General features: G+C 36.2%; 1 protein-coding gene across 1 annotated transcript; it reads left to right on the top strand.

The window, feature by feature from the left end:
- The first annotated feature begins 10,200 nt into the window (after nt 1–10,200).
- Nucleotides 10,201–10,793, top strand: LOC110875190. The gene is made up of 2 exons (XM_022123389.1): nt 10,201–10,480; nt 10,579–10,793. Exons 1-2 carry the CDS (start codon nt 10,201–10,203, stop codon nt 10,791–10,793), a joined length of 495 nt encoding a protein of 164 aa, XP_021979081.1.
- The last annotated feature ends 16,879 nt before the right edge of the window (nt 10,794–27,672 follow it).

The raw sequence follows: 27,672 nt of genomic DNA, 5'->3' as shown, positions 1-27,672 counted from the left end.
TCTGAACTGATTGGCAGGAGGTGCATCAGTAACCTGAACATCTCTTTTAACAGATGTTTGGTTCAGCTGTTTTGTGACAGCTGTTTGAACTGGCACAAACAGTGGTTGTTTCTTTGTGAACTTGACAGATGGTGATGATGCTGATGAACTCAAGGATGTTTTAGCCATGTATTCATTCTTCTTTTCATTGAAATTTTTGAGATACACACATGCCTGAGTTTTATGGTTTGTTTTACCACAAACACTGCAACTCTCAGCTGAAGTAGTGACACTTGTTTTGGTTAAATCATATGCTTTTAAGTGGAAACAATCTTTTGTTAGATGATTCCTCTTCTCACAGAATTCACAAAACAAGTTATCAACCTTTTCTTTCTTCTTCCTCTTTTCAGACTCCTTTGCAGCAGAGGTTTTAACCACTGCTGGGATGTCCTTGAGAGGAATGACTTTAGCTTTTGGAGCTTTAACACCATCAGTTGATGTAAAGTCCATTGGCTTGAAATTTTCAAGAATATCACACTCATCAGACCATCTTGGTTTAAATTGATGATTTTCAATCTCCTCAAAAGCAGAGGGGCCCATTGGTCTGTCAAGTGTGATTTTGTTACCAAGTTTGTCAGTGATTTTCACTTCTTGGCCATTCTTGTTTGTGGGGATGTACTCAGTGGTTACATCAGTGGTTGAAACAGATTTTCCAAAAGCAGTGGTTTCATCATCATGTTTTCTATAACCAACCCCAAATTTCACATTGCTTTTTATCTGTTTCTCAAGCATAACCTCATACCCTTTGCATGATTCCACCCATTTCTCACATGTGATATGGGTGGACTCTAACTACTTTTTGCAAACTTGGTATTTTTCTACCATAGTTTGGAGTTGGGTTTTGGTTATGCTTTGCTCTTCTTTCATGCTGCTAATCTCTTTCTCTTTTTCAGCCAATTTGTTTTTAAGTTCTTTTAAAGATCTTTCAAATTTGACTTCATCAGTTAAGATTTTGTTCCTAAGGTTTTCATTCACCTCTTTGATGTTAGCAAAAGCAAAAATGCAATTGTTAGAACATAGTTTTTCTAGAACTTGAGGTGATACCTTGGCAGCAGCCATCATTGCACAATCACACTGAGTATTCTCTTCATCACCAGCTCTCTCTTCTTCTTCACCTGCCTTTTCTTCTTTCTTATCTTCTTCAGACCATAGATCTGTCAGTGGTTCAATCAGGGTACCTGAACTTTCTTCCAATAGTACTTCATCAGCCACAGCAGTAACCACTGCTTCAATCACCTCATCCACTGTTTCAGAGACCAGCTGTTTCTCTTCAGATTCAACACCCTCCTGTATTGACTCTAATGCCATCAAACAAAATTCATCATGAGAAGAAACATTAGAAGCATAGAGTGCAAATTTTCATCACTGAGGTCTTCAGGCATACTGCTCCAGTCAACAAACTCTTGAGTAAAGAAACTTTGTTGATCTGGTTGTGTTGCTACTGGAGCAGTGGTTTGTGGTGCAGGTTGCACTTGTGCCTGGGGAGCAGGGGTTTGAACATATTAAATCTGTGGAGCAGCTGTTTGGACATAATGCACTGGCACAGGAGCAACAGCATAGTGAGCAGTGTTCACATGTGCTGCTGGGGCATATTGGGCATAGTGCACAGTGTTTTGATTTTGAGGTCTAGGATTTGAACTAGGGTGAGTAATTATGGGACCAGTTGTTTGACTCCTACACTCTCTAGCAAAATGTCCTAACCTATTACACTTATAGCACTTGATTTTCGATTTATCCAACCCAACCCTTAGATTCCCATGCAACCCTGGGAATTTTCGCCCTGTTCTTTTATAAAACTTGCTAGTTCTAACACTTAGCAAGGCCAGTTGATGCAAGATGTCCATTTCTTCAAGATCAATGGGGTCAAAATGCTGTAAATCATTTAGTTCAAAGCTTAAATTGTCTGACATCTGGTTTTCATTTGCAGTGAATGCATAACCTGTAGAGTGAGGATCAGGGTTGTTAAAATTTGCACCAGCAGTTATGTCAATGAAGTGATCATAACCCTGATCCTTACCACTACCACCAGATTCTTCTTGACCCAGAAGAGCAGTGTTACCGAATGAATAATCATCAACGGTTTTCCCTGACTCTTGTAACTTCCTTTTCTGGTTCAACTCCCTTTCGTAGGTCAGGAGTCGACCATGGAGTTGGGTCAAGGTCAGATCCTTGAACTCATGTGAGTTTCGGGTGACAAACGCTATTGTGTCCCATTTATCTGGCAGTGACCTGAGGAACCTGCTGTTTTGAGTTGAGTTTGTAAAAGTGGTTTTAACAAGCCTCAGTTCACTGATGAGACAACTGAACCGCTCAAATATTGCGTCAGTGATTCACCTTTAACATGACAAAATGTTTCATACTGTTGGTTCAGGATTTCCCTATTGTTTTCTATGACCTCTTCAGTACCTCCAAACTGTTCCTTAAGTGCGTCCCACAACTCTTTGGCATTGTCACAATGTAACAATCCAGCATATATTTCGTTGGGCAGCGCTGATGCTATGATACTAAATGCTTTAGCATCTAGTTCAAACTTTTGATAATCCGTTTCAGTATAATTTTCAACAGGTTTTGGAACTTGTTTTTTAGCATCTTCAGTGCTTGGCACTGTAGGAACATGAGGACCAAAGATAACAGACTTCCAACAACCTGTGCTTTGTTGAGAGAGGATGTGACCCATCCTCCTCTGCCAGATGTTGTACTCATTTCTTTTTAGCATAGGTGGTTTAAAGAGAGAACCAATGTTTTTATCGTCCTGAGATTGTGACGTCATTCTTGTTGTTTTACAGGTACTGAGAAATCAACTTTAGTGGTGATTAATCCTTACTCTGTTTTTCAACGACGAACAAACGATCAGTATCAACTGTTTTGAGCTGAACTTTTTACGTCAAAATGATTGTTAAATCAAATTTGACTGTCCAAGCTCTGATACCAATTGTTGGATCTGAGTTTCTTTTTGATTGTATTTTGTGTTTGAAGTTAAGATGAAAATGATGAGTTGTGCAGCGGAATTAAAATGAAAACAAACTTTGCATACAATCAAATGAGAGTAATACTTTGATCAAACATCTTTTACACAATGAACCGAATGATTGAATTTAATTTCAACAACGATTACAAAGATAGATGTATGAATGCAAACTCCCCCTCAGCCCGAGCTCAGTAGTTTGTTCGTGCAAAGAAGACGAATGATGTAAAGAGCTAATAGAACAGTACAAAGTACTGAACTATTTATAGGCACTTGCAAACTACTGAGCATCTTTGCTGACGTCACCATGAAAGTGACATCTAACCTCCTAACAAACTCTAACCTCTGATCTATACAGAAACTGCTTGTGTTAACTACTGCTAATACATTCTATTACAAAACAGACTTTAGAACAGCTGCTGCGACCTTCTACTGCTGTGAACCCAGCAGCACTTGTCCGGATCAGCAGTGCTTGACTCAAGGCAGTAGATTGAATCAGCAGGACTTTAGTCTTCCATCAGATCTTTAGTTGAGCAGCAGTTATGAGTCAGTAGTTTGGTAAGATCAACAGATAGGAGGTTATCAGTAGTTGTAATCACTTTCAAGGGGAGAGATTTGTGTATCAGCATCTGTTTATTCATAATCCACTGTTCTGATCCAGTTTTGGCTTTAATTATCTGTTCCTCTGATAGGGTTCAATCCCAACAAAAACGAATCAATGTACAAAAACCATCATAATTTGTCCACCTAGCCATCCTCGCGTGTCGCAGCATATACCAAAGAACCCCCGCGTGGCGCGGGGGAGTGTGGTTTAACTTTTGTTGACTTGGAACCCAGGCGCGTCGCGGAAGAGGTAGCGTAACCTCTCGCGTGGCGCCTGAGAACCACTTTTCCAGCGATTCACCCAAAATTTCCAATTCCATGCCTTAGAAAAAAATTCCATTTTTTCTTTTTTTCACCTCCCAAACCCTCCAACCGTATTTATATGATAAGTTCTCAATAAAAACATACCTGGGGCTCCTCTGTTCATGATTTTCCTTCTTCGAATAATTTTTCGGGCCAAATTCATTATGCAAACATATAATCATTTTGCCCTCAACTGCACTAGAACTTAACCAAACCTCCTCGGACTTTCCCACAGTTGATGATTAGATTCAAAGACTCAAAACAAAATAAAAACAACAACAAAAGAAACACAAAACCTTAGGCTGCCTCCTAAGAGCGGCTAAGTTTTAGATCATCAGCCAGGTCATACCTGCAATCTTCAAGGTGGCTTAAACACCTGCTTACCTCCAGACTTTTCTAGATGACTTGGCTTCCCAAAGTCCGGAAAGTTTGCAGCTCCCCATACAAGTTCGGCTCAATCTTGGCCTCATCTCCCCAAGCGTTTCCACCATCCGATGGCTTGCCTGCTTTTCCTCTCCTTTTCACATTCACTTTCTTCACAGATTCTTCGTTCTTCCCAAACTTGGACCTGTAAAACTTAACACCTTTCTCATCTAATGTGTCCTCACACACACATGAAGTGTATGGCGGAACAAACTCGTTAATAGCAACTGCTTCACATAAATTGTCAAGAACCTCGTAAGTAATGGATTTGGAGAAAACATTAAAGAATAGCTTACGATCGAGTTTCAGAGCTCATGGAGATTAATCCATCTCTACAGTTGATTTGAGCATTGGTGGTGTGCAAGAATGGATGTCCCAGAATCACTTTTTGTTGCTCATTTATCCTTGTGGGTGTATAGTCCAACACCATAAAATCTATCGGGTAAAAGAACTCACCTAACTGGGTTATTACATCCTTAACGACCCTAAGAGGTTTTTTCCTAGTGTCATTTGCCAACACTACATTCTTATCAAAAGCATGTAGAGGACCATAATCATACTGGTCATATAAGCTTCCGGGCAAAACACTCATACTAGCCCCATAATCCAATAAAGCTCTATGGATCTTCAACTTTCCCATTTTAATTGGAACGAGCGGTGCCCCTAGCTCACTTTCCTCTCCTTCATCTATCTCATTCTCATACACCTGCAACTACTTGAGACCAAGATGTAAGACCTATATCAACAATCTCAGATTTAGGAATGAAGAACGTAAGTGACTTTGTTTGAGATAACCGGTCGTAGGTTGTACTATCATTACAATCGTGAAGTCCAAAAATGGTGTATCGATGATTGATTGCGGCTTAAGAGGAAATCATGTTCCAAAGATGTCTTGTAACATGAGAGAGTTTACAACTGAATCGTATGGCATACTCATGATGCCTAAACTGCAATTCGTGTGACGACTTGGGGTCTTTAAAAAAATTCTCATAAAATGCCACAATTTGAGTTAAATGAGCGAAATCATAGAATTTGAATTCTCAAATCACATAACCAAAACAAACTAACTACAACTCTCATGATTAGTTTAACGTTGCTTTAGAAAATTTGACAGAGATACCTATATATAGGAATTTTAGCGACATATCCACCATGTCTTTATCAAACTTTCCTCCACATCATTATTCGAATCACATCATTATTCGAATCATGATGGACAACACACAACTTCTCATGACGAGTTTAACGAGGCTTTTGATATCTTGAAAAGAATACTTATATATAGGAAGTACCAGCAGCGTATCGACCATGTCCTTATCAGTCTTCATCGGCTTCATTATTCAGATCATCATGATTGATTGATGACACAAACACAACTTACATAGAAATTCTCTCAACCAGTCTAAGTCTAACGAGGCTTTTGATATTTTGATAAGAACACTTATATATAGGAAGTACCAGCGACGTATCCACCACGTTCTTATCAAATTTCATCGGTTTCGCTAACGTTTTTGATTGGTTCTATGCGATGACTCGACTCAAACTTACTAATGAAATAATCATAACCAAACCACAACAACTAATGTGTGAGTCTCGAACCCAAAAAGGGTGTGATTAATGATGGCAGTACCTACAACCATAGTTATGAGGGAAAGGTCGGTCTATGAAAAAGTGAGACGATACCCACATCACGTAAATTACAGGGGAAAGGTAAGTCATGATGAGTGATGATGTGAAACTGAAACAACATGAACTAGCAACAAAATAAATCATAAATGCATCACGTGGTGATAACATAAAACGTTAGAGTAATATATGGAAACGACGATGAATTTTAGAATAGTACGTCGAAAGGGTGACTACGGAACATGCTATCAACGGTACAAAATAAGGTTTAATGTATGTATCGTTTGACATTACTGCGAACGTAAATGATACTAGTATGTGGTAAAATACACATATATGTCCGTGTAAAATGTATAATTATTGTATAGGTTTTATTTGTTTTTATTTAGTTTTTAGTGTTTTATTATATTATTTTGTGTTTTGCCAGGTTCCTAGTGCAAATGGAGCGAAAACGAGTAATAAGGAAATAATCAGCCAGTTGAGCAGAGTAGAACGCCAGTGACCGAATTAAAATTGCCGCTATTTTCCTTGAGTGGGCCGTGGCCACTATCTCTACTTTATAAGTTAGAGAGCTGCCATATTATTATTATTATTATTATTATTATTATTATTATTATTATTATTATTATTATTATTATTGTTAAAGGCAGTTATTATAATTATTTTATTTTTGAGGTATTGCATATATTAATAAAGTTGGAGGCGGCTAATAAATGGAGGCATGTGTAAACGAATAAAGGGAAAAAAACAAGAAGTGGTTGCCAATTATTAATAAATGGAGACGGTAACATTTACTTGTGTGCTTGGCTGACGTGGAGAATAGAAGAAGACCCCTTCGTGTGTCGCAAAGGGGTATAAAACGTGGATGAAGTTAATTAGGGCTATGATTCTTAATTTTAAACTCATATAAATACATCATAAACCCCAATAAACCCTATTCACAAATTAGTAACTTTTGGGGACGAATTCAGCCGCAAATTTGGAGCATTTTGAGCGGTTTTAAGAGCTTGAAGCTACGTGTTGAAGATTGGAAGCTGAGGAGGTCATCCGGATCATCTTTGCATCATTCGGGTTCCTTATTCTTTGTTTCCTATTCTTTTAACCATGTTTCTCGCAATTAGAATTACTCTTGTTTTCATGTTTTTCATGACTTTGCTTGGCTAGATCTTTTTAACTGCCCAAACTGTGATGATGGATTTATAAGTTTTGATTTTTATTATGATTAATTAGTTATTTATGGATTGTTGATAAAAATAGTTGGTTTGTTATTATGGTTTAATATATATGGATGCTTTAAATTGTTTTATTTTCTTTTGTTGCTTCGTATAAATTTTGGTGACTTTCTATATCACAGAATAGATTCATACTAGGTTATAAGTTTTGGTGAGTGTCTATATAACGGAATAAATATATAATCTTTAGGGTTAATCGCATGATACACCTTAGAAGTAATAATTGATAAGTTAATAAATTAAAGTGTTCTACTAATTTCAATAGCTATGAGGTGCGAAATTATTATTAGGTCTTCATCATTAAATTGCTAGGTAGGATATCTGTGAAGAGTCTTAACTAGTTTCTTTAGTGATAGTTGTCTAACAAGTTAAACTGAAATTCCAAACTTATCCTAGGTTTATAACCCGCGTGGGAGTGAATCGTATTAGGGTACTTTTGTAAACCTAGATAACCTATGAAGGAGTCTAGTAGCCGGTAATCATAACAACCTATTTAGAGTTCTATAAGTGTCTCCTTGACAAGGGTCGAGGGTCTTGTTCGGTATCTCCGTAGGTTTAGAATATAGTTCCATAATAATTAGTAAACATAATAAAGTCGTTACTAAAATAAATCAGGAATCCAGTCTAGGCAGTCGTTTCCAGCAATTGAGTAAAACCCTAATTAATTCGTGCTTCGTTAATTTAATTAATTTACTTTTAATTTGCAATTTTAGGATATTTAGAACCCCCCCCCCCTAAATGGTTAGTTTCATGTCTGTGTCAGTCTAGGTCTAAATAGAATTTAATTAACGTAATTAAAGAGTCTCATGAGTTCGATACTTGAACTTACTTTAGCTTTACTACATTGATCGGTACACTTGCCGATTGTGTGGTTTAGGTTTAGATCGAGTCTAAGTTTATAAATTTAAAGCTTAGAGTGTCTAATTTAGGTTAATTTAGTTTATTTTTATTTGACCACATTTAGTTCATCAAGTTTTTGGCGCCGTTGTCGGGGACTCTTTGGCAATTGCGTTGAAGTATTTTTAAGGATCTAATTGACATCATACGTGCTAATTGTTTTTTTATTCGAGTCATAGTAGTCTAATTAATTTTAGTGTCTATTTATTATTTTGTTGAGTCGTTTATTTTGTGTAATTAATTTTAGCTTTCGCAAGGACCACCGCCAAAGCCGTAAACGGACAAGTCTTCCTTCTCTTAATCAACCCCTAAAGTAAGTACTTCTTTTTCTTCATCTTCCACTTGTTCTGACTCCACTCTTCCATCTAAACCACTAGCATTTGACTTCACACCGAAGTCATCACCTCATAATTCCCCACCACCATCCCGTCCTACTAGTCTACAAACCGCTGCGCCAAATATGGCAGGTCATCAAACCGTCCACCAACAATCCACCACCGGTTTCACCGGTGTGAACTCGCCCATGACCCTTCTCGTAGTCAACAATGACAAATCCTGGCAGATCCCATCATACATCATGACTGCTATTAACAATTCCTGCCAATTTCACGCTCGTGATGACGGGGATGGTGCTGCCCAACCGCCGCACCCGAATCTGCAGCATGTTCTCTATCGAAGGTGCTAATCTTGACACCCGTTACCTTTAGGTTTTCCCATTTTCACTTGCTAGCCACGCAGCCACATGGCTTGATTTGTAGCCAGTAGGTTCCTTCACCACTTGGACTGCCATTAGAGATGTTTTTCTTGCTAAGTACTTCCCACCCGCCAAAGCATCTCGCCTTCGAGATCAGATCCATTCGTTCTGGATGGAGCCTAATGAGCCCTACTACCTAGCTTGGGAAATATTCCAAAGCTTACTTTCTTGATGCTCTCAGCATGGTCTGTCGCACTGGGCACTTGTAGAGAAATTCTACACCGGTCTCACTCCTGAAATCCGAGCTCGATTTGACACCTCTGCAGGAGGCCACTTAATGGGTAAGAAAATAGTGGCCGAATGCAATGACCTATTTGAAAGTTTTGCTCATTCTGATCATGAACAGCAATATACAGCCAGGAATTGAACTCATGTGTCTGGTACTTACTCGGTAGCCAAGTTAGCATGGAAACGACGGTAGCCACTGCTTTAGAATCCCTTAAGCGAGAGGTAAGTAGCCAAATTCAAGAGATTAGGAAGAAGGTAGATAGATGTGAGGTCTGTAGGGGAGGTCATGATACAGTAGAGTGCCCAATGCTTACCCAAGAGCAAGTCGAGTTTATCACTTGTCAAAATCCAAACTCCACTAACAGCTTTAATAACTCCAATTATAATTCTAACTAGCATAGTAGTAGTAGTAATAATAATAATAATAATAATAATAATAATAATAATAATAATAATAATAATAATAATAATAATTGGCATTTTTCTGATAACACCCCTGGTTTTTCTAATCGAGTCAAAATCAAAACCGGGGACAGGGTCAATTCTATTGTAGGGGTTCAAACCAAGAGGGTCAACCTATGAGTGGGGGTTCAAGTGGTAGTTTAGATAGGATTGAGGAACTTCTTTCTCAATTAGTGGTTAAGGACCAAGTCACTCAGAAAACCCTAAAAGACTTGGGTAGTGGTCTAGAAGAACATGCCATCATGCTTAAGAACAACCCATCAAACTTTCTTGATCTCCAAAGACAAGTAGGTGAAATCTCTCGTCAGTTGCAAGAACGACCATCGGGTCAGTTCTCGGGCAACACTCAAATTAAACCGGGCAAACCCTCATGTTAAAGCCATAACCGCTAGGTCAGGTAGAGAGTTAAGGGAAGTTGAGAGGCCACCAGTTTAAGTAGAGGAAGAGGAACCGGTGGATGAAGAGATAGAGTTAGAAGCCCCTCCATTATAAAAGACTGTTAGGAAACCGATTGAGCCAGTTAGACCAAATCCAGAGATTGATCATGCTCGTCTTCCTTATCTTGAACGGTTAAAGAATCAAAAATATACTAAGGAATACGGGTATTTCCTAGACATGTTTAAATAACTCAAGATCAATCTTCCGTTAATCTAGAAGCCCTCAAGCATATGCCGAAGTATGCTAAGTTCTTAAATGATCTCCTGAAAGGGAAGAATAAACTAGAGGAGCTTTCGAATGTCATTTTGAATGCCAAATGTTCTGCTGTTGTGATGAACAAGCTACCGGAAAAACTCATTGATCCGGGTATCTTCACGATCCCATGTTTGTTCGGTGGTGACATTCAAAACCATGCGTTAGTCGACCTAGGTGCTAGTATTAATCTGATGCCATATTCATTTTACGAAAAACTAGGCCTCGGTGATCTCAAACCAACTCGCATGACCCTAGGTTTAGCTGAAAAAACCGTTAAGTATCCTCGGTGAATAGTAGAAAATCTGCTCTTAAAGTTGAAAAGTTTGTTTTCCCGGTGAATTTTGTGGTGCTAGACATGGAAGCAGGCGAGAATATGCCCCTAATTCTAGGACGTCCATTTTTGTGCACCGCTAAGGCCCTCATAGATGTTTTCTTAGGCACTATTACACTTAGAGTTGGGGAGGAAATGATAATCTTTAAGGTTAATAAGGCGAGAGGTTCAGGTGCTCGGGTAGAAGCGGTAGCATCAGTTAAGGAGAGTGAGAGGGATGAGAGAGAAGAGAAATGAGGTGTGAGTGATCCTAGTTTACAGCAGATGATGGGACCCAATTGTGGGGATCCATCTGATAAGAAGGTAGACGATTTAGAGAAGAGGATAGAGTGGTTGGAATCTAGATATATCTTAAATACATCTAGGTTCAAACCACCCGATGATGAGTTGAGAGGTTGTGGGATATGGAGAGATTCGTTTCGTAGGTATGATAGTGCTACAGCCTGAGAGTTCTGGTACGGAGGTGAGCTGGGTTTACATGATCATCCGTGAGTGGAAGGGAAGTGAAGAATTTGGGGTGAAATTCCCTTTTGTAGAGTTTGTGGAATTTGAGTCTTTATCGTATTCTAGATAGTTTTGTGTTTTTCGTTTTCTATTTTTGAGTTGTTTTGCAGGTACTCATGTCTTTAGGGGAGTCAATAATGCGAAGAAACAGAGTTCCAAAGTGTTTTTTAGTAAAAAATTTGGCTTTGAAAGTATTTTGGACGAGTTAGAAAGAATATGGAAAATTTTCTAAGGCATGGAGGCAATAAACACAAGAAACTTTATGTGAAAACAGGCCCTTCGTGTCACGTGAAGGGCATCTGATACTCTGGTCGCGTAGCGCGACGGGTGTGTTTTCCTACTGAGTTGTTTCCGTGCCAGTTTGATCAGTTTCTTGCATCCGATTCATTTATGGTATGTGTTTACTTGTTTTTTTACTATGAGTCTAATTTAATAGTTTTGAGTCATTTTTTGTCTAGAGTCGGCACTTCTTTGGTTTTTGCTTGTTTTTGTTTATGCAGGTTTGAATCGTACCACCACCCGTATGCAATCTCCATTCTGGTGATTTTGAAGCTATGTTTATCAAAATTTCAAGACATTTACTAAGCATCCATTCTAGTGATTTTGAAGCTATGTTTATCAAAATTTCAAGACATTTACTAAGCATACCAGTCATAGTCAAAGCCGATCGCAAATGAAATGCTATACGATTGGAGCTGGATTGGACAATAGTTTTGGAGCTTATGCGATTGTTTAACCAGCTAAGTCCTTTCCAATTTGCCCTTCATTTTTTTATTTCTTATTTATTTTTGTCTTTTGAGTCGGTTTCCATCCTACATTGAGGGCAATGTAGAGTATAAGTGTGGGGATGGGAAACTATCGTTTAGGTTTTAGTTATTGAGTTGTTTGATTCATAAATTTTCAAAAAATACAAAAAATACAAAAAATCCAAAAAATTGAAAAATAGAAAAATGTTCCCGTTTAAGAAATTTTGCAAATAAAAACGACGGAAAGTGATGGTAAAGTCAAGCATATTCGAGTTTCAAATAATAATAATATCAGAATAAAGTAAAACTTGTGTCTAGCTTGGGATATGTGAGTCCTTTGATATTAAAATACTTTAATTGTTAGTTTACTAGTGGGTTTTCATCTAGAAAAAGTAGGAAGCCGAAACCGCCAAAAATAGTGTAAGAAATGCCGTTTTAAGCTAAAGTTGTTAGAATTTTTGATAAAAAGAAAAAATAGAATAAATGAGCTAGATTGAGAAAAAATGAGGCCTATGTAATCTTCATTGGGGATGGTGACTATGACTTAGTTGAGACACACTCTGTGTTTGGTAATGTAAAGTCTAGTGCTCAAAAAGAATAAGAAAAAAATAATAAGAAAAAGTTTGATGTTAAATTCTCTTAATTTTGGTATAAAACGGTTACGAAAGAATCTAGTGATTCATTCCTTTTGTTTCACGAGCTTGAGGCGGGATTACATGAAACTGCGGCATCTAATGTAAGACCCTAAGTGGATTGATCGAAATTAAATATAAATTACATGATAAGGGCTTGGAACCGGGTTTGGGTTTAAGTGGATATGTATATTTGCAATTGCGGTTACTACGAGTTTTAATATTTATAAAGTAAAATAATTTTTGAACCTGGATTTTTGCTTTAACTATGATTCCGTTTGCATAAGTCTTTTTCAGGGACGAAAAAAAGGTTAAGTGTGGGAATATTGATGTGTGGTAAAATACACATATTTGTCCCTTGTAAAATGTATAATTATTGTATAGGTTTTATTTGTTTTTATTTAGTTTTTAGTGTTTTATTATATTATTTTGTGTTTTGCCAGGTCCGTCCTAGTGCAAATGGAGCGAAAACAAGTAATAAGGAAATAAGCAGCCACTTCAGCAGAGTAGAACGCCAGTGACCGAATTAAATTTGCTGTTATTTTCCGTGAGTGGGTCGTGGCCATTGTCTCTATTTTATAAGCTATGCAGTTAATGCGGTAAAATATCGGATATCGGTCAAGGACCGATATTTGAGATATAGTTTATCTCGGTGAGATATCGGTGGGAAATCAGCAATTTTAATATAATGCAAAATTTACATATATAGCAATTTAACAATAATAATTCAGTGATATATCGGATATATCGGTCAAATATCGGTGATATATCGGTGAGATATCGGTTATATCGGTCCCCTAGTAAAATATCGGTGTCAAATATCGGTACCGATATTATCTTATCGGCGATATTGACCGATATTTGACCGATATAACCGATATCTCACTGATATATCACCGATATTAACTATTAACTGCATAGTTTATAAGTTAGAGAGCTGCCATATTACTATTATTATTTTCATTATTATTATTATTATTATTATTATTATTATTATTATTGTTATTATTATTATTATTATTATTGTTAAAGGCAATTATTATTATTATTTTATTTTTGAGGAATTGCATATATTAATAAAGTTAGAGGCGGCTAATAAATAGAGGCAGGTGTGAACGAATAAAAGGAAAAAAACAAGAAGTGGTTTCCAATTATTAATAAATGGAGGCGGCAGCATTGACTTGTGTGCTTGGCGTGACGCGGAGAATAGAAGAAGACCCCTTCGCGTGCCGCGAAGGGGTATAAAACGCGGACGAAGTTTATTAGGGTTATGATTCTTATTTTTAACATTATATAAATACAACATAAACCCCAACAAACCCTATTCACGAATTAGTAACCTTTGGGGACGAATTCAACCGCAAATTTGGAGCTTTTGGAGCAGTTTTAAGAGCTTGAAGCTACGGGTTGAAGATTGGAAACCAAGGAGGTTGTCCGGATCATCTTTGCATCATTCGGGTTCCTTATTCTTTGTTTCCTATTCTTTTAACTATATTTCTCACAATTAAAATTACTCTTGTTCTCATGTTTTTCATGACTTTGCTTCGCTAGATCTTTTTAGCTGCCTAGACTGTGATGATAGATTTATAAGTTTTGATTTTTATTATGTTTAATTAGTTATTTATGGATTGTTGATAAGAGTAGTCGGTTTGTTATTATGGTTTAATGTATACGCATGCTATAGGTTATAAGTTTTGGTGAGTGTCTATATCATGGAATAATTTATTATCTTTAAGGTTAATCGTGCGATACACCTTAGAAGTCATAATTGATAAGTTAATAAATTAAAGTGTTCTACTGATTTCAATAGTTGTGAGGTGTGAAATTATTGTTTCCTTAGTGATAGTTGGCTAACAAGTTAAACTGAAATTCCAAATTATCCTAGGTTTATAACCCGTGAGGGAGTGAATCGTATTAGGGTACTTTTGTTAACCAAGATAACCTGTGAAGGAGTCTAGTAACCGGTAATCATAACAGCATATTTAGAGTTCCATAAGTGTCTCCTTGAGAAGGGTTGACGGTTTTGTTCGGTATCTCGGTAGGTTTAGAACATAAAGATCTCTGTTCCATAATAATTAATAAACATAATAAATTCATTACTGAAATAAATCATGAATCCAGTCTAGGCAGTCGTTTCCATCAATTGAGTAAAGCCTAATTAATTCGTGCTTCGTTAATTTAATTAATTTACTTTTAATTTGCAATTTTAGGATATTTAGGAAACCCCCCCCCCCAATATAAAAATCGTTTGTTTCGTGTCTGTGTCAGTCTAGGTCTAGATAGAGTTTAATTAACGTTATTAGTGAGACTCGTGGGTTCGATACTCGAACTTACTTTAGCTTTACTACATTGATCGGTATACTTGCCGGTTGTGTGGTTTAGGTTTAGATCGAGTCTAAGTTTATAAATTTAAAGCTTAGAGTGTCTAATTTAGGTTATTTTAGTTTATTTTTTATTTGACCACATTTAGTATATCAAATACGAAGTGGGAGTAGCAGATAAGATAAAGTCGATAATGAGGGTAAACCAAATGTGAAGACAAATGACAGAAGAAATGAAGTAGCAACAATGATCTTAACTTCCACGAGTCGGGAGAAGATTACGTTTCGAACAAACGTAAAAGGGTCCAAAGATAGATTAAAGGAACAACTCGTATGCTCTTGGATCAGCAAGCAATCTGATGACGTGTCTCGAGTGATGAAGGAGTATCATGAGAAATTCTAGCTTTACTAAAAAAATATTTATCAAACGATCTCACATTAACCATAACTTTGTTAATTGAACTCATGTTTATTGCGTTTTATATACTTAACTGTATTTACACTTCACCAAGTGTAAATTGTTAGTATTTTAAAGTTTTTTCATGCCCATAAGCAAATTGGTTTATTTAGAAAATTATTTTCGTTAACGGTTAGGAAAAAGATTTTTGGTCTAAAGTAGAAGATTAATAATATATATTTATTATCATTTTATAAAACCAAATTTTGAGGTCAGGAAAATTTTATCGTCGCCATTGCCCTCAACTCGAATTTGCCGAACTCTGGGCACCGGTTATGAAAGTGGTTATGGTTGTGACGTTCAAGTCGTAATAGACAACTCGTTAAGGTTCAAAACATACTACCGAAAATCACATTATTACATTTGTAATCGAAAATTTATAACAAAATTTTATTTGATTAAATTAGTTCAAAGTAAAACTCAAAATGTTTTATTCAAAGTAGACTCATCACATAAAAACGTAGTCGTGCTGCTGACCACGTCCTGGTTGTCTTGAAATTTGATGGGTGCCCGTTCGCGTGCCTTCTAGTTATCCTGATTATCTGGGTTGGCTTGAACGGCTCAACTATAAAGAACGAGTTGGGTGTCATACGAGTCGATCGATTGATCCATCGGTGGAGTGTCTGGTTAGACATATAGTTGGATGATAAGGTGGGTATTTGGTTGCTCAAATAGGGGAGTCACAGATTTCTGAAATCATGGAAGTTAGGGAAAATCCCATGAGTCAAGAATACAAATCACATGAAAATATTATGGGAGTATTAAAGGTTAGCAAAAGTCAAACCTTTCGACATAATACAAAAAGACAGGGTGATTTATTTGAAAATTATTAGAATCTCGTGGAATATTAAGGATTTATTCCGGTGGTTTAAATATAAAACGGTATAATAACCACATTGAGTAGGATAAAATAATAAAGCTTATGATAAAATAATATTTCATCATAAAATACTAAAATACTGAAATCATGGTTTTGGCACATCATAGGGTTTAGTATGACTTTCGTGCATCACTTCCGTGATTACATGTGCACCGCAATTACCGAGCTTTCGTATGGTTCTCATATGTTTTCCTATTGATGTACTAACTAACCCGAATAAAATCGTGATTTAATAAATGACTCTAGTTTTGGGGTGTTGTAAAACAATGTTTGGGATGGTATCATGAATTAACACGGACACGTTTGACGTATCAAAGTGTTGTTAGTTCACGTGATGTTTGGTATGACATGCTTTGGCCTAATAGGTATCAGTACTCCCATCGTTTGTCCCCAGGTAGGCAAACTGGTCCATTAATAGGATATATATGAATACATGCCTAAACATGACGTCTTGACTACCTGTACGTAACCCTTCCAGTTACTACATGTTCATCACAAGAACTCACTTTGACAAGAATGAAATATTAATTAAAATCTAAAACTCAAAAATAAAATCAAACCCAAGAATAATTGAAACACATTAAAAGAAAATAACTTGATCCAAGACCTTAGATATATAGGAATAAGAATTAGAATATTGAATATTCGTATAAGGCGTGTGCAACGTGACAAGGAAAAAGAAATAATAAACTATGATTTAATAATAAAGCACATATTGTCATTTAAGGCATATAATACTTAGCACATAACAATTAAATGTGCTCACATGCATATGTGTGTGACATTAAAAAATTTAAATAATGTGCAATTTAAATATTTTTTTTTAGCTAAGACAATCAACAATTAAGCACATAAGGTACCTAATGAACTATAGACTAAGTCTAAGGGTCTAATAACCTAAACGTAATTCCCTATAGTCATTGGCTCTTACACCAATCTGTCACACCCGACCCGCAGCGGATATGGTATGGGGCATGATGATTGGCCATAGCTTTTGACATTATTATAAGTTTAGATATTTAAAGTCACCAATTAAATTTTTCACACATAATCATAGAAAAAATTTAATGTAATTCATACATTATTCAAAAGATAGATAGTTATGAATAAAAGTCCGATTTATTACTAATGCATGTCCTACGTGTCTTTGCCTTCAACTCAATCTCCTAGTTGTATACCTGCATCATGCGTAAAAATGTTTGTATCAACAAAATGTTGGTGAATAGATCTAGATTTTAAATAAAATTTTTTGTTTTATTGATGGATTTAACTTAGAAAGCTTTTAAAATATATTTAATGTCACACCCCAACCAATGGCGGAAACATCGGGATGAGACGAAGTGTGAAGATTGCTCGAGACATCATAACACTAATAATTGTGACAAGTATTTAAATAATCATTTCATTCCATTTCTAAAGAATCAATTGCAAGGTTTTGAAACAAATACATCAACATGAATTTTGAAATAATACAATATGAATACAAATTTTTAAGTGTGTATCTAAGCATCCTACTAAATTCCATGCATTGTCAACATCCACCTGTAACATGTTAAAATAAAGTCAATGCAAAAGCAAAGGCGAGTACACAAGGTTTAAATAGTATAGTATAAGTATAAAGCATTTTACTCGAATCCACATGACAATTTGTATACGAGGTAACTAGCATGCAGAACATTACGTCTAAACCCAAAGTGTCCACTAGTATTTAGCATCCCTCGCCACAAAAGTGACGAGACCGTATAGTATATTGACCTAACAAACCCCCGTCGGGTGGTGTGCTACTCCTATAGCGCTATATTTGTTAAGCGAGGGTATAACATAGTAATGGCATAAAGCATGTATTATCTAGTATAACAAGTAGCATGTATAACGGATTGAGTTCACAAAGCATGTTTAAGTGTGTGTAAGTGTAATTTTTGTACGGTAACATGTTACAACCCAAAAGTGGTTTAAAATGTAAATGGGTCGAGTGTACTCACATTGGTTGCGTATGAGAATTCTTTGAAATAACGCACGAGTAACGATGGAGAAAGTCCAAGGGAATGAACGAAACGGATATCCTAAATGTTCAAATTTCACATAAGGATCCCGTTAATATTTATAGATTAAATATGATTTCTAATGTTTAACATTTATAAATTAATTAGGCATTTTAACGTATTAAATTATTAACCATTAAAGTTATAAGGAACTATAACGAATCATCATGTATTAATGTTATTATTTGATTTTTTTAAGCTACATTATAAAAGCAAGTGAGAACTCCCTTTTGTTATTATGGTGTTGCCAATGACTACGTTTCTTGGCCTTTTTTTTTGTGAACATATTGTTTTTTGGACATTAATTGATTTAAAATAGTTTTACGAATATGTTTAAATTTCTTTGAAAATAATAAATGGTATATAAAAAAAACATAGCAGAATTGTTTTTCAAACCAACGTGCTTGGAAAGCTTAGCATGCCCAAGTTATAAAACCAAACCAAAACCATGATTCAGTTTGGTTTTTTTTTCAAACAATTTAATTTTTGTTTATTGATAAAACCTTCACTTTTGTGTCATCTCTTTTATGTGAAATCGACATAAGTAAAAAAAATTCAACCAACCCAATTCCATATTCAACTTCCAAACTTTCCACCAATCAAAATGACATGGCCTCGAACTTTATGACAGGTCCATACGTGTTTTATTATGGAATTAACCGTAACCGAAAAAGGAATGAAAAGTATACCGAAATGCGTCACACGATTTCCGTCGTGCCTCCAAACGTCTCCGGTGTGAGTACGGGTCCTCCGTCAAGTCTCCGGTGGCTTGTGGGTTTCCGGCAAGGTCCATATACTGCTGGTGGTGGTTGACATGGTTTTTCGTATAATCTTCTTCGATTGAATTTGGGGCCCGAATCATCGCCGCCGCCGTTCGATTCCGCCACCCAGCAGATGGTGGTTGGTCGTTGTTCAAGAGGAGAGAGGGGGCTGTCGCCGGTGTTCCGACTCACCACCGCCGCCGTGAGCGGCGGCGTGTCTTCATCCGCTGCCGTCGGGTGTTCATCGGAGGGAGGGTGGAGGTGTTTGGGGGTGTCTCGCCAGTTAACCGGCGACACTCCTTGTGGTCGCTGGTTTGGAAAGGGAGAGGAGAGGTTATGGTGCATGTGGTTTGTCTTGACTCTTGAGAGTTTGTAGAGATGAAAGGATCTCTATGTGTGTGTATGGAAGGAGATGAGTTCCCTGTGTTTTTATTTGTTGAAGATAACATCTATAGGGAAAGAAAAAAGAATTGAGAGGTAAAGCATGTGGGTGTCGGCTGGTTCAAGTCAGGGGGTTTAGGGTTTTCATCACTTAAGGTAAGTTTAGTTAGTGAGCTTTGGGCTTGGGCCCAAGGCCCACAAGCCCAATCTCCGTGTTTAAGTGGCCCTAACCTCCTATGAGACCCGTTTTCAAAACCCGAACATTACCTAAGAGCGTAAAATAAAATTTTAGATAAAAAAATATATGTGTAAACATAGTGTCGATATTCATCGTTTCGCGTTTTAAATCCGTTTTCTCGATTCGGTTTCGATTGAAATTCTTAAAATAGAAAGGCGATCACGTCTTTCCTAAAAACCATGGAAATATGGAAATACGAGGCGTTACATTTAACATGCAATTACATGTGTTGTAGAAACATCCATAATCACAACAACCACAACAACAATCAACAAATCACCACAATCACTATAGCATGCTTTAGTCTCAAGCCCTAGAGAGCGAGTCTAATACTGGTGGCAATGTTAGGCTACCACCCATGGCCGTGGGGAACCTAGTCAGCCAGGTGGATCCACGCGAAACCAAACCTGTGACCAAAGCGAGTAAACACATAGATACACACAAATGCACCGATAGATACTAGAAATAATAGAAACAATGAACACGATAAACATAGTGACACATTAACTTTGCATGTTATTTAATCAACTAGAAAATAGTAGAAAATATGACACATGATACACCGAAAAAATATTTAATGACGAAAAAGGGGAGAAATAGATCTACTCATCGATTGCAAAGAGTTAATCCACGAGAATTATCGCACGAGTGTATGAGGTAAATCAAGTGACCATATCACCCTAAAATATTCATAATAAAATATTCTAAATAAACGAAACAACATAACAAAACAAAGGATTTGGATTCTTGATTTGGGGACCTTTATGTAAAAGCAATATTAGGTATAAAGTTTCCTAATCCAAAAATATACAATGAATTATATATTTAAATAAAAGTAACTTTGATTAGTAATAATATTAATTATATTATCACTTTTGTAAGTCTTGCATTTTAAAGATAATAAATTTTCAACATTAAATTCACCAATTCCTAATCAATAATTACCTAAGTACAAAACATGTCTAAGGGGCTGTTTGGTAGTCTCTTAATGACCATTCAGATACTATCTCTTAATGGTTTAAAACCTCTAAATGAATAAGAGGTAACCTCAAGTCTGAATGGTTAAGAGGTAACCTCTGAATGATAAATCATCACATGTCACATTCTTCTACCTTCTCATTGATAAAATTCTTAATGTTTCCATTAAAAGGTAGCCTCTTAATGACCATTCAGAGGCTACCAAACAGCCCTAAGTAAATAAATATACATTTAACAACCTAAGTCCAAAACATAAAAATATTTAAGTTACTATATTCCTTGTTGTGAATATTAAATGGAAATGAATAATATTTAACCACCTAATTAATTTTACTACTAGATGATCACAACCTTTAATATGAGGCCTATTTTATATAAATCCACAAATTAATAAATGATCATATGAATTCCTAATTAATTGTAATGGTGTTGGAAATAATAACAAGAAAATACTTATAATGCTTTATATTGTGTATGATTCTATATTTAAATATATTTTCATAAATTCATCTAATGAGTTTATAAACTATACAATTCTAATTATCTTGTAAAAAAGTTAAATTTTTAAAAGAATAAATTAGGTTTTATAAGTTGTTTAATCCTTTTATTACAAATAAATTACCAATAATTAAGGAATTTTTTGTAAGGCATTTTATAACTTATATATTTTATGAAAAAATCAATAATGGTATTTGTTATATATTTTGTTGTTACATTAGTATTTTAACATGATTTTCTATATAATATAAACTAGGATTTTGACCCGCCGCGCGTTGCGGCGGCGTCAAAAGTTAAAGTAATTCGTATTTATACTGTATATTTGACTCGACTCTTTACTGAAAAAAATTACGTCGTCGTCGAATGAAAACGTATTATATTTGACCCGACTCGCTTTTGAATACAGTTTACGAACGTATACAAAATAAGTATAAAACGTATTATTTTTTTACCAGACTCGCTTGAGAAAAAAGTTTATGTAAAAACGTGAGTCGTTTACGTTGAAACGTGAATTTAAAATGACAGGTGCGTTAAAACTGCGATACACAACGCGTTACGTCGGCGACACCTTAGTTGTTTATAGCTGACGGCACGTTATATGATGTGTTGACCACATAAAACACGTGTTTGACGTATCCGATCAAACTCAGTGTAACCTATGGTCTAAAGTCGTAAAAGCAATTAAGTAGAAAAAGTTGGCAGATTAAAGTTGTCAATTACCAAAAGTTAGAAGTGAATGTGTAACTTACTTAGTTTGAGAGTGTGAACTGAAAGAAATAAAAGTAAGGGGTTAGAATGTAAAAGTATAGGAGTTAGAATTGTAATATGTGAAAATTAAAAGGAGATAAATGTATAGGGGTAAATATGATTTTTGTGAAAGTTGAGGACTTGAAGACAAAGGTCTCCACCGACCTTTGTCTTTAATATATATGTAATATATGGTAAGGTTAAAATGAAAATTTCGACAAGTTGTGAGAACTTAGAGAACTTGGTCTTACAAAAGGTTTTTTGAATTTTTTTACAGGGGGTGTGAATGAGCGGTTAGAGACTCAGGACGTCAAACTTTTTGATTTTGGATTCAAATGGTTAAAACCACTAAAACATAGGGACTCAAAAAGTAATTTACTATTAATTAAATTTGAAATTATACGTTTGATCTCTAAATATATTAAATAATATTTGATACATTTATATTAGTTATAGATAATTATTAATTAAATTTGAATTTATACGTTTATCTCTAACTATATTAATTAATATTATATTATATTTTGTGTATAAAAATTAATATGTAATATTATTATTAAAAGGGAGGAGGCACCAGAGAGTGACACGTGTACAAAAAGAGTTTTGTTTATTAGTATAGGAAGATACGATTTTATTCATGATAAATCCATATTGTGTCCTAAAATTAACAAAATTTCTATAAACTAATATAACATGGTCATGAGCAATAACATAACTTCAATCTCAGCAAACAAGTCTCTAAGGTCAAAATCCCCAATTCATAGAATTCAAGAGCCCTAGTCTAGCATGGAATCAAATGTGAATTCGTAGAGGTTCTAACAAGGTTTGGGGTGGTTTGTGAAGTAGACTTGGGAACGGGTTCGGGAACATGGGGTGACCGTTTGGGTATCGCTGTCCTTGTCAATGTGGATGGTTTTTGGCTTGGCGGCAGGATATGTTTTGGTAATGGTATTTGTGGTGTTGTATAGCACTCGGTCGAAGCCGGCGTGGGTGTGAATTTTGGCGGGTTATTTCTGGTGAGAATCGTTGCTAGAGTGGGCCGTGGGGGTGGAAGTTCTATGTCGAATCAGGAGCAAAAAAGCAGAAGTTGTTGTTGTACCTCGAGAACACTCCACATGAGGTTAAACATCAACATGGTGTGTGTGGCTTGTTAGGCGGCGATGTGTTAGTGCCGTTTTTGTGTCCGCTGCTGTGCGAATAAACCAGATGGATTTTAAGCTGATTATGTAATAGTTAGTGAACGGCCGAACGAATGTGTTTAGACCCATTCATTTGAAGTGGTCAAATGAAATAGTTTTTTTGTTTGACTTTGTGCGTTTGCAAGTGGGACAAGTATGGTCAAACAACATATGGTTGTTGTTTGACTATTGTAAACAAGTGACACAAGCATGGACAAAGAACATAGGGTTGTTGTTTGACCATTTCAAACAACAAGGGGATGTTGTTTGGAATTTCGAAGTCCTATATATTTTTTTTTGAAACATAGAATTTATAAAACAGAAACCGAACCCGAAAACCAGGCCGGTCAACAACCACAACAAAACTACAAAATTACAAATTTACACCAATCCGACCAGGTTATGAATTGAACTTAGATTTGTTTTAAACGAAATAAAGCACAAAGATCTGACTTCACTAAAAACATCATCCACCTTAACTTGTTTACCCGAAAATCTCATGTCGTTACTCGCTTTCCACAGACACCAACATGACACAATAACCACCCATGCAGAATAGTCTTTTCCGCATTACGTTCGCCACGGTGGTTGTGAATCTCGAACAAATATCAGAACGAAAAAACGAAAAAACGAAAAACTGAGGCACCCAACACCACAAAGCATTTTTCTTCCAAAAAACCAAAACCTAATAACACTCCATAAATAAGTGCTCAACTGACTCCACCTCCGACGCGCAAAACGAACAGACTATCATCAATAAAAATCTCACGTCTCAACAACGCCTCAACCGTAGGAATCCTGTTCATCTCAGCTCTCTAGGCGAAAATTCTACACTTAATCGGAACCCAATTAAACCAATCCATCACGTACCTGTTGTTGTAATCCCCCATGTCCACTACCAGTCTTTTCGCTGCAGCCACACTAAACATATCGGACCCGATCCCATTCCATCGCCACATGTCCCTCCCTCTAGATAGTGAAACCGTGCCCAAAAGACGACAAAGAGACTCCAACTCGCTGACCTCGTCCACAGAGGCCAGATCATGTTTCCAGAGTCATAAGCCGCACATTTTGAGGCGAAAGAGATTCAGAGTTTTAAACTTCAGCGGGATGTCGTCTAACCATGGATCATGCCAGAAAAAATAATTTCACCATTTCCCACTAAACCTCTAAAGAAATTCCTGATAGGAGCATTACAAACTACCGACTTCTTTATCACCGAGACGATGCTATTCCACACCCCTCATAAGGACCGTTTGGACGGGAGGAAGTCCCAATCCGAACCACCCGAGTGAAGTGCCACGACTTGCAAATAAAGGTTTTAGATTTGGAGGAGAGACCACCACATGGTCTCTCCCAATTTCCATGATGTCAGCTCTTTCGGTATGATATGATAGGATATCTTTATTATTTGTCAGTTTGTAACATTATGTTGTCCGAATTAATACAAGAATATCCCTGACTTCTGTCTATGCACTTAATCTTGCACTAATAATGGTCAATGGTCCTAAACCGGAATTTCATGATGGTTTGTTGTTGGGTTAGTAGCCGGTCGACAATATAGACTAAGGCAATGACGCCGTCTTTGTAACGTGAAGTATTCAGAGGTATTGTAGTATCGATTGAAAGCACCAATAATAGAAAGTCGATTCGAGATGGCTAATCTCCCAAGAGACCCATAGAGTGGGTTAGGCTCTAAAGAACAACAAATAAGAAACAAGACCAATATGCACTAATTTTCTCTAAGTTTCACCGATAAGCGAACTACATATATAAATACTAAAGGAGAAAGGCCACAGACCAGGCCACAGACCAGATCATGAATACTAGTTGTTAACTAAACAGAGAAACATAATTAGTAGTTTGCATGCATGCATGAGAACATGGAAACATGGGATGAAAAACAAATGCAAAACATAAATGAAATCATAAAAACACGCAGTTTCTTAAACGTGGAGTTAGAGTGAGTCTTCACGGGCTGGGTCGCATCATAATAATCTTATAAAAGGTACGTCGTACGTTAGTACGTACATTGTGGAAAATACATATAGCTAGTGTAATAAATTTAAAGATTAAAATATCCATTTAGAAGCTTTTGCGGAGTACAGAAATTCAATGCACGTATGTGCTTATTTTCATCACAACACAGGAAATTGAAAGATACATACATAGGAGCTGCAAAAGTAACAACTCTTTTAGAAACATAAAGTCTCTCCTTAGCTTCTTATTATCATCTTATCAAGCCTTTTCAGTTACTAAACAAGCACAACACCAATAGAGACAAGGACGTCTCCACTCCTTCCAAAGAATCCTGCAAACTTACCCTTGGCCACTGGCAGTGAGAAATGGGAACCAGTGAGTGACCGTGCCGAACGGCCCATATTCCTTTTTGGGTGTGTAAAAAGTTGATGTAGCGTGTGTTATGATAACGAAGAACAATTCACGTTGATTCTGCGAATACCCGTGATGATCTTCCTTGAACCCCCAAAATTCAACCCAAAGGGCAGAGAATTTGAAGTGAAAATTGAGTAAATTCGAAATTCATTTCTGCTCATCCAACTTAGAAGAGAAACATATAAATAAAGACAGAAACTCGAAATAGGCCACAAAAAGGCCATGGACCAAACACAAGCCCAAAAACAAAATGCACAAAACACCAAAAAAAATATAAAAAGATAAATAACTGATAGAAATAAGCGTTTTTAGGCCCGAACGATGACCCAAACTGCCATAGGCATTTGCAGCAAGATGGAGCTCATTCTCACGATCGTTTCGCCTAGTCGCACGCCCAAAACGGACCCCTGTAGCCCAAGTTAGAGTCATTTTAGTGAAGCCCCTTTTGTCACACGATCTTGGTCCTCCAAATACAAGATGGCCCGCTCCTCCACACTTGGACCCGCATCAAAAGTGAGCGAGCTAACACACGTATTGCCACCCCATGATCCTATAGTCCCGCTAATTGTGTGGACTTCCTCATCGTCCGCAAAGGTAATCTAGTTATCCACTGGGAAACATAATAAGACTCCATTGATATATACACGTATATATGTATTAAGATTTATCTACTAATGGCTCATTGTTTCAGCCTTGTCACCAAGATCACCAAATCGTCCCGGACGGTATTCAATATTATGTATGTCCTTAAATACACATTGGATGGAAAAAATACAAGCTCCACCTCTGATAATGATCAAAGTAAACTTACCACCACCAGCTGACTGTATTCAGCGTACACCACCCTTACCTCCCCTGGGTCCGACCTCTACCACAGTGTGACTGGCAGCCTAAATACATCCAAAATACAAAACTAATAAGAACCCTAAAATTCTATGTATATATATATATATATATATATATATATATATATATATATATATATATATATATATATATATAGGGGAAGGATGTATAGAAAACCCATTTTAATTTAGAAAACCTAGGAAACTCAAAGCTCCCGATGTTTTTTTTTTCTTGAAAAAATTTACACATGTTATATACATGTTTTTAAGGGTTTTAGGCAAAAAAAATCAAAAAAGCGCCGAGTTGATATTTTAAAAAAAAAATAAACAAGTTTTGCTGTAACACATGTTACATTCATCTGACATATTTGTAACATGTGTTACAGCAAAACTTGTTTATTTTTTTTAAAAAATATCTACTCGGCGCTTTTTTGATTTTTTTTTGCCCAAAACCCTTAAAAACATGTATATAACATGTGTAAATTTTTTCAAGAAAAAAAAAACATCGGGAGCTTTGAGTTTCCCGGGTTTTCTAAATTAAAGTGGGTTTTCTATAGATACTTACACTATATATATATATATATATATATATATATATATATATATATATATAGGGAGAAGATCATGCGAGAACCACCACTTATTGTGAGAACCGCGAGAACCAATGTGAACACACCAAAAATGCCTAAAAATAGCTAAAAATCACATAAAAATTTTTTTTTTGATTTTTTTAATATTTTTTAGGTTAAAATCGCTACTTTTCGAATCAAAAAAAAAAAAAAATTTTTTTTTTTAATTTTTTTTTTTTAAAAAAAAAAATATTTTTTTTTGCTTCGAAAAGTAGCGATTTTAACCTAAAAAATATTAAAAAAATCAAAAAAAATTTTTTAGATTTTTTTTTTGATTTTTTTAGATTTTTTTAGTTTTTTTTTAGATTTTTTTAGGTTTTTTGGGGGTTTAGTTTTTAGCATTTTAGCTTGGGTGGGGGGGGGGGGTTAGGTTTTTGGGGGGTGGGGGAGGGGGGTTTAGGTTTTTGGGGGGGGGGGTGGGGGTTAGGTTTTTTTTAGTTTTTTTAGGTTTTTTTAGGTTTTTTTTAGCTTGGGGGGGGTTTAGTTTTTTTGGGGGGGGGGGGGGTGGGGGTTAGGTTTTTTTAGGTTTTTTTAGGTTTTTTTAGGTTTTTTTAGCTTGGGGGGGGGGTTAGGTTTTGGGGGGGGGGGGTTAGGTTTTTTTTGGGTGGGGGGGGGTTTAGGTTTTTTGGGGGGGGGGGGGTTGGGGGTTAGGTTTTTTTAGGTTTTTTTTAGGTTTTTTTTAGGTTTTTTAGCTATTTTAGGTTGTGTTCACATTGGTTCTCAAGGTTCTCACAATAAGGGTGGTTCTCGCATGAGCTCCTCCCTATATATATATATATATATATATATATATATATATATATATATATATATATATATATATATATGGAGAGAGTCTCGGAAAGAAGGAAATAGATAATATAGGGGCTAGTATGTAATATGGTG

This window comes from Helianthus annuus, chromosome 9 (assembly GCF_002127325.2).
Source record: "Helianthus annuus cultivar XRQ/B chromosome 9, HanXRQr2.0-SUNRISE, whole genome shotgun sequence".
Classification (NCBI taxonomy): Eukaryota; Viridiplantae; Streptophyta; class Magnoliopsida; order Asterales; family Asteraceae; genus Helianthus; species Helianthus annuus.
This window is presented reverse-complemented; position numbering and strand designations above follow the sequence as displayed.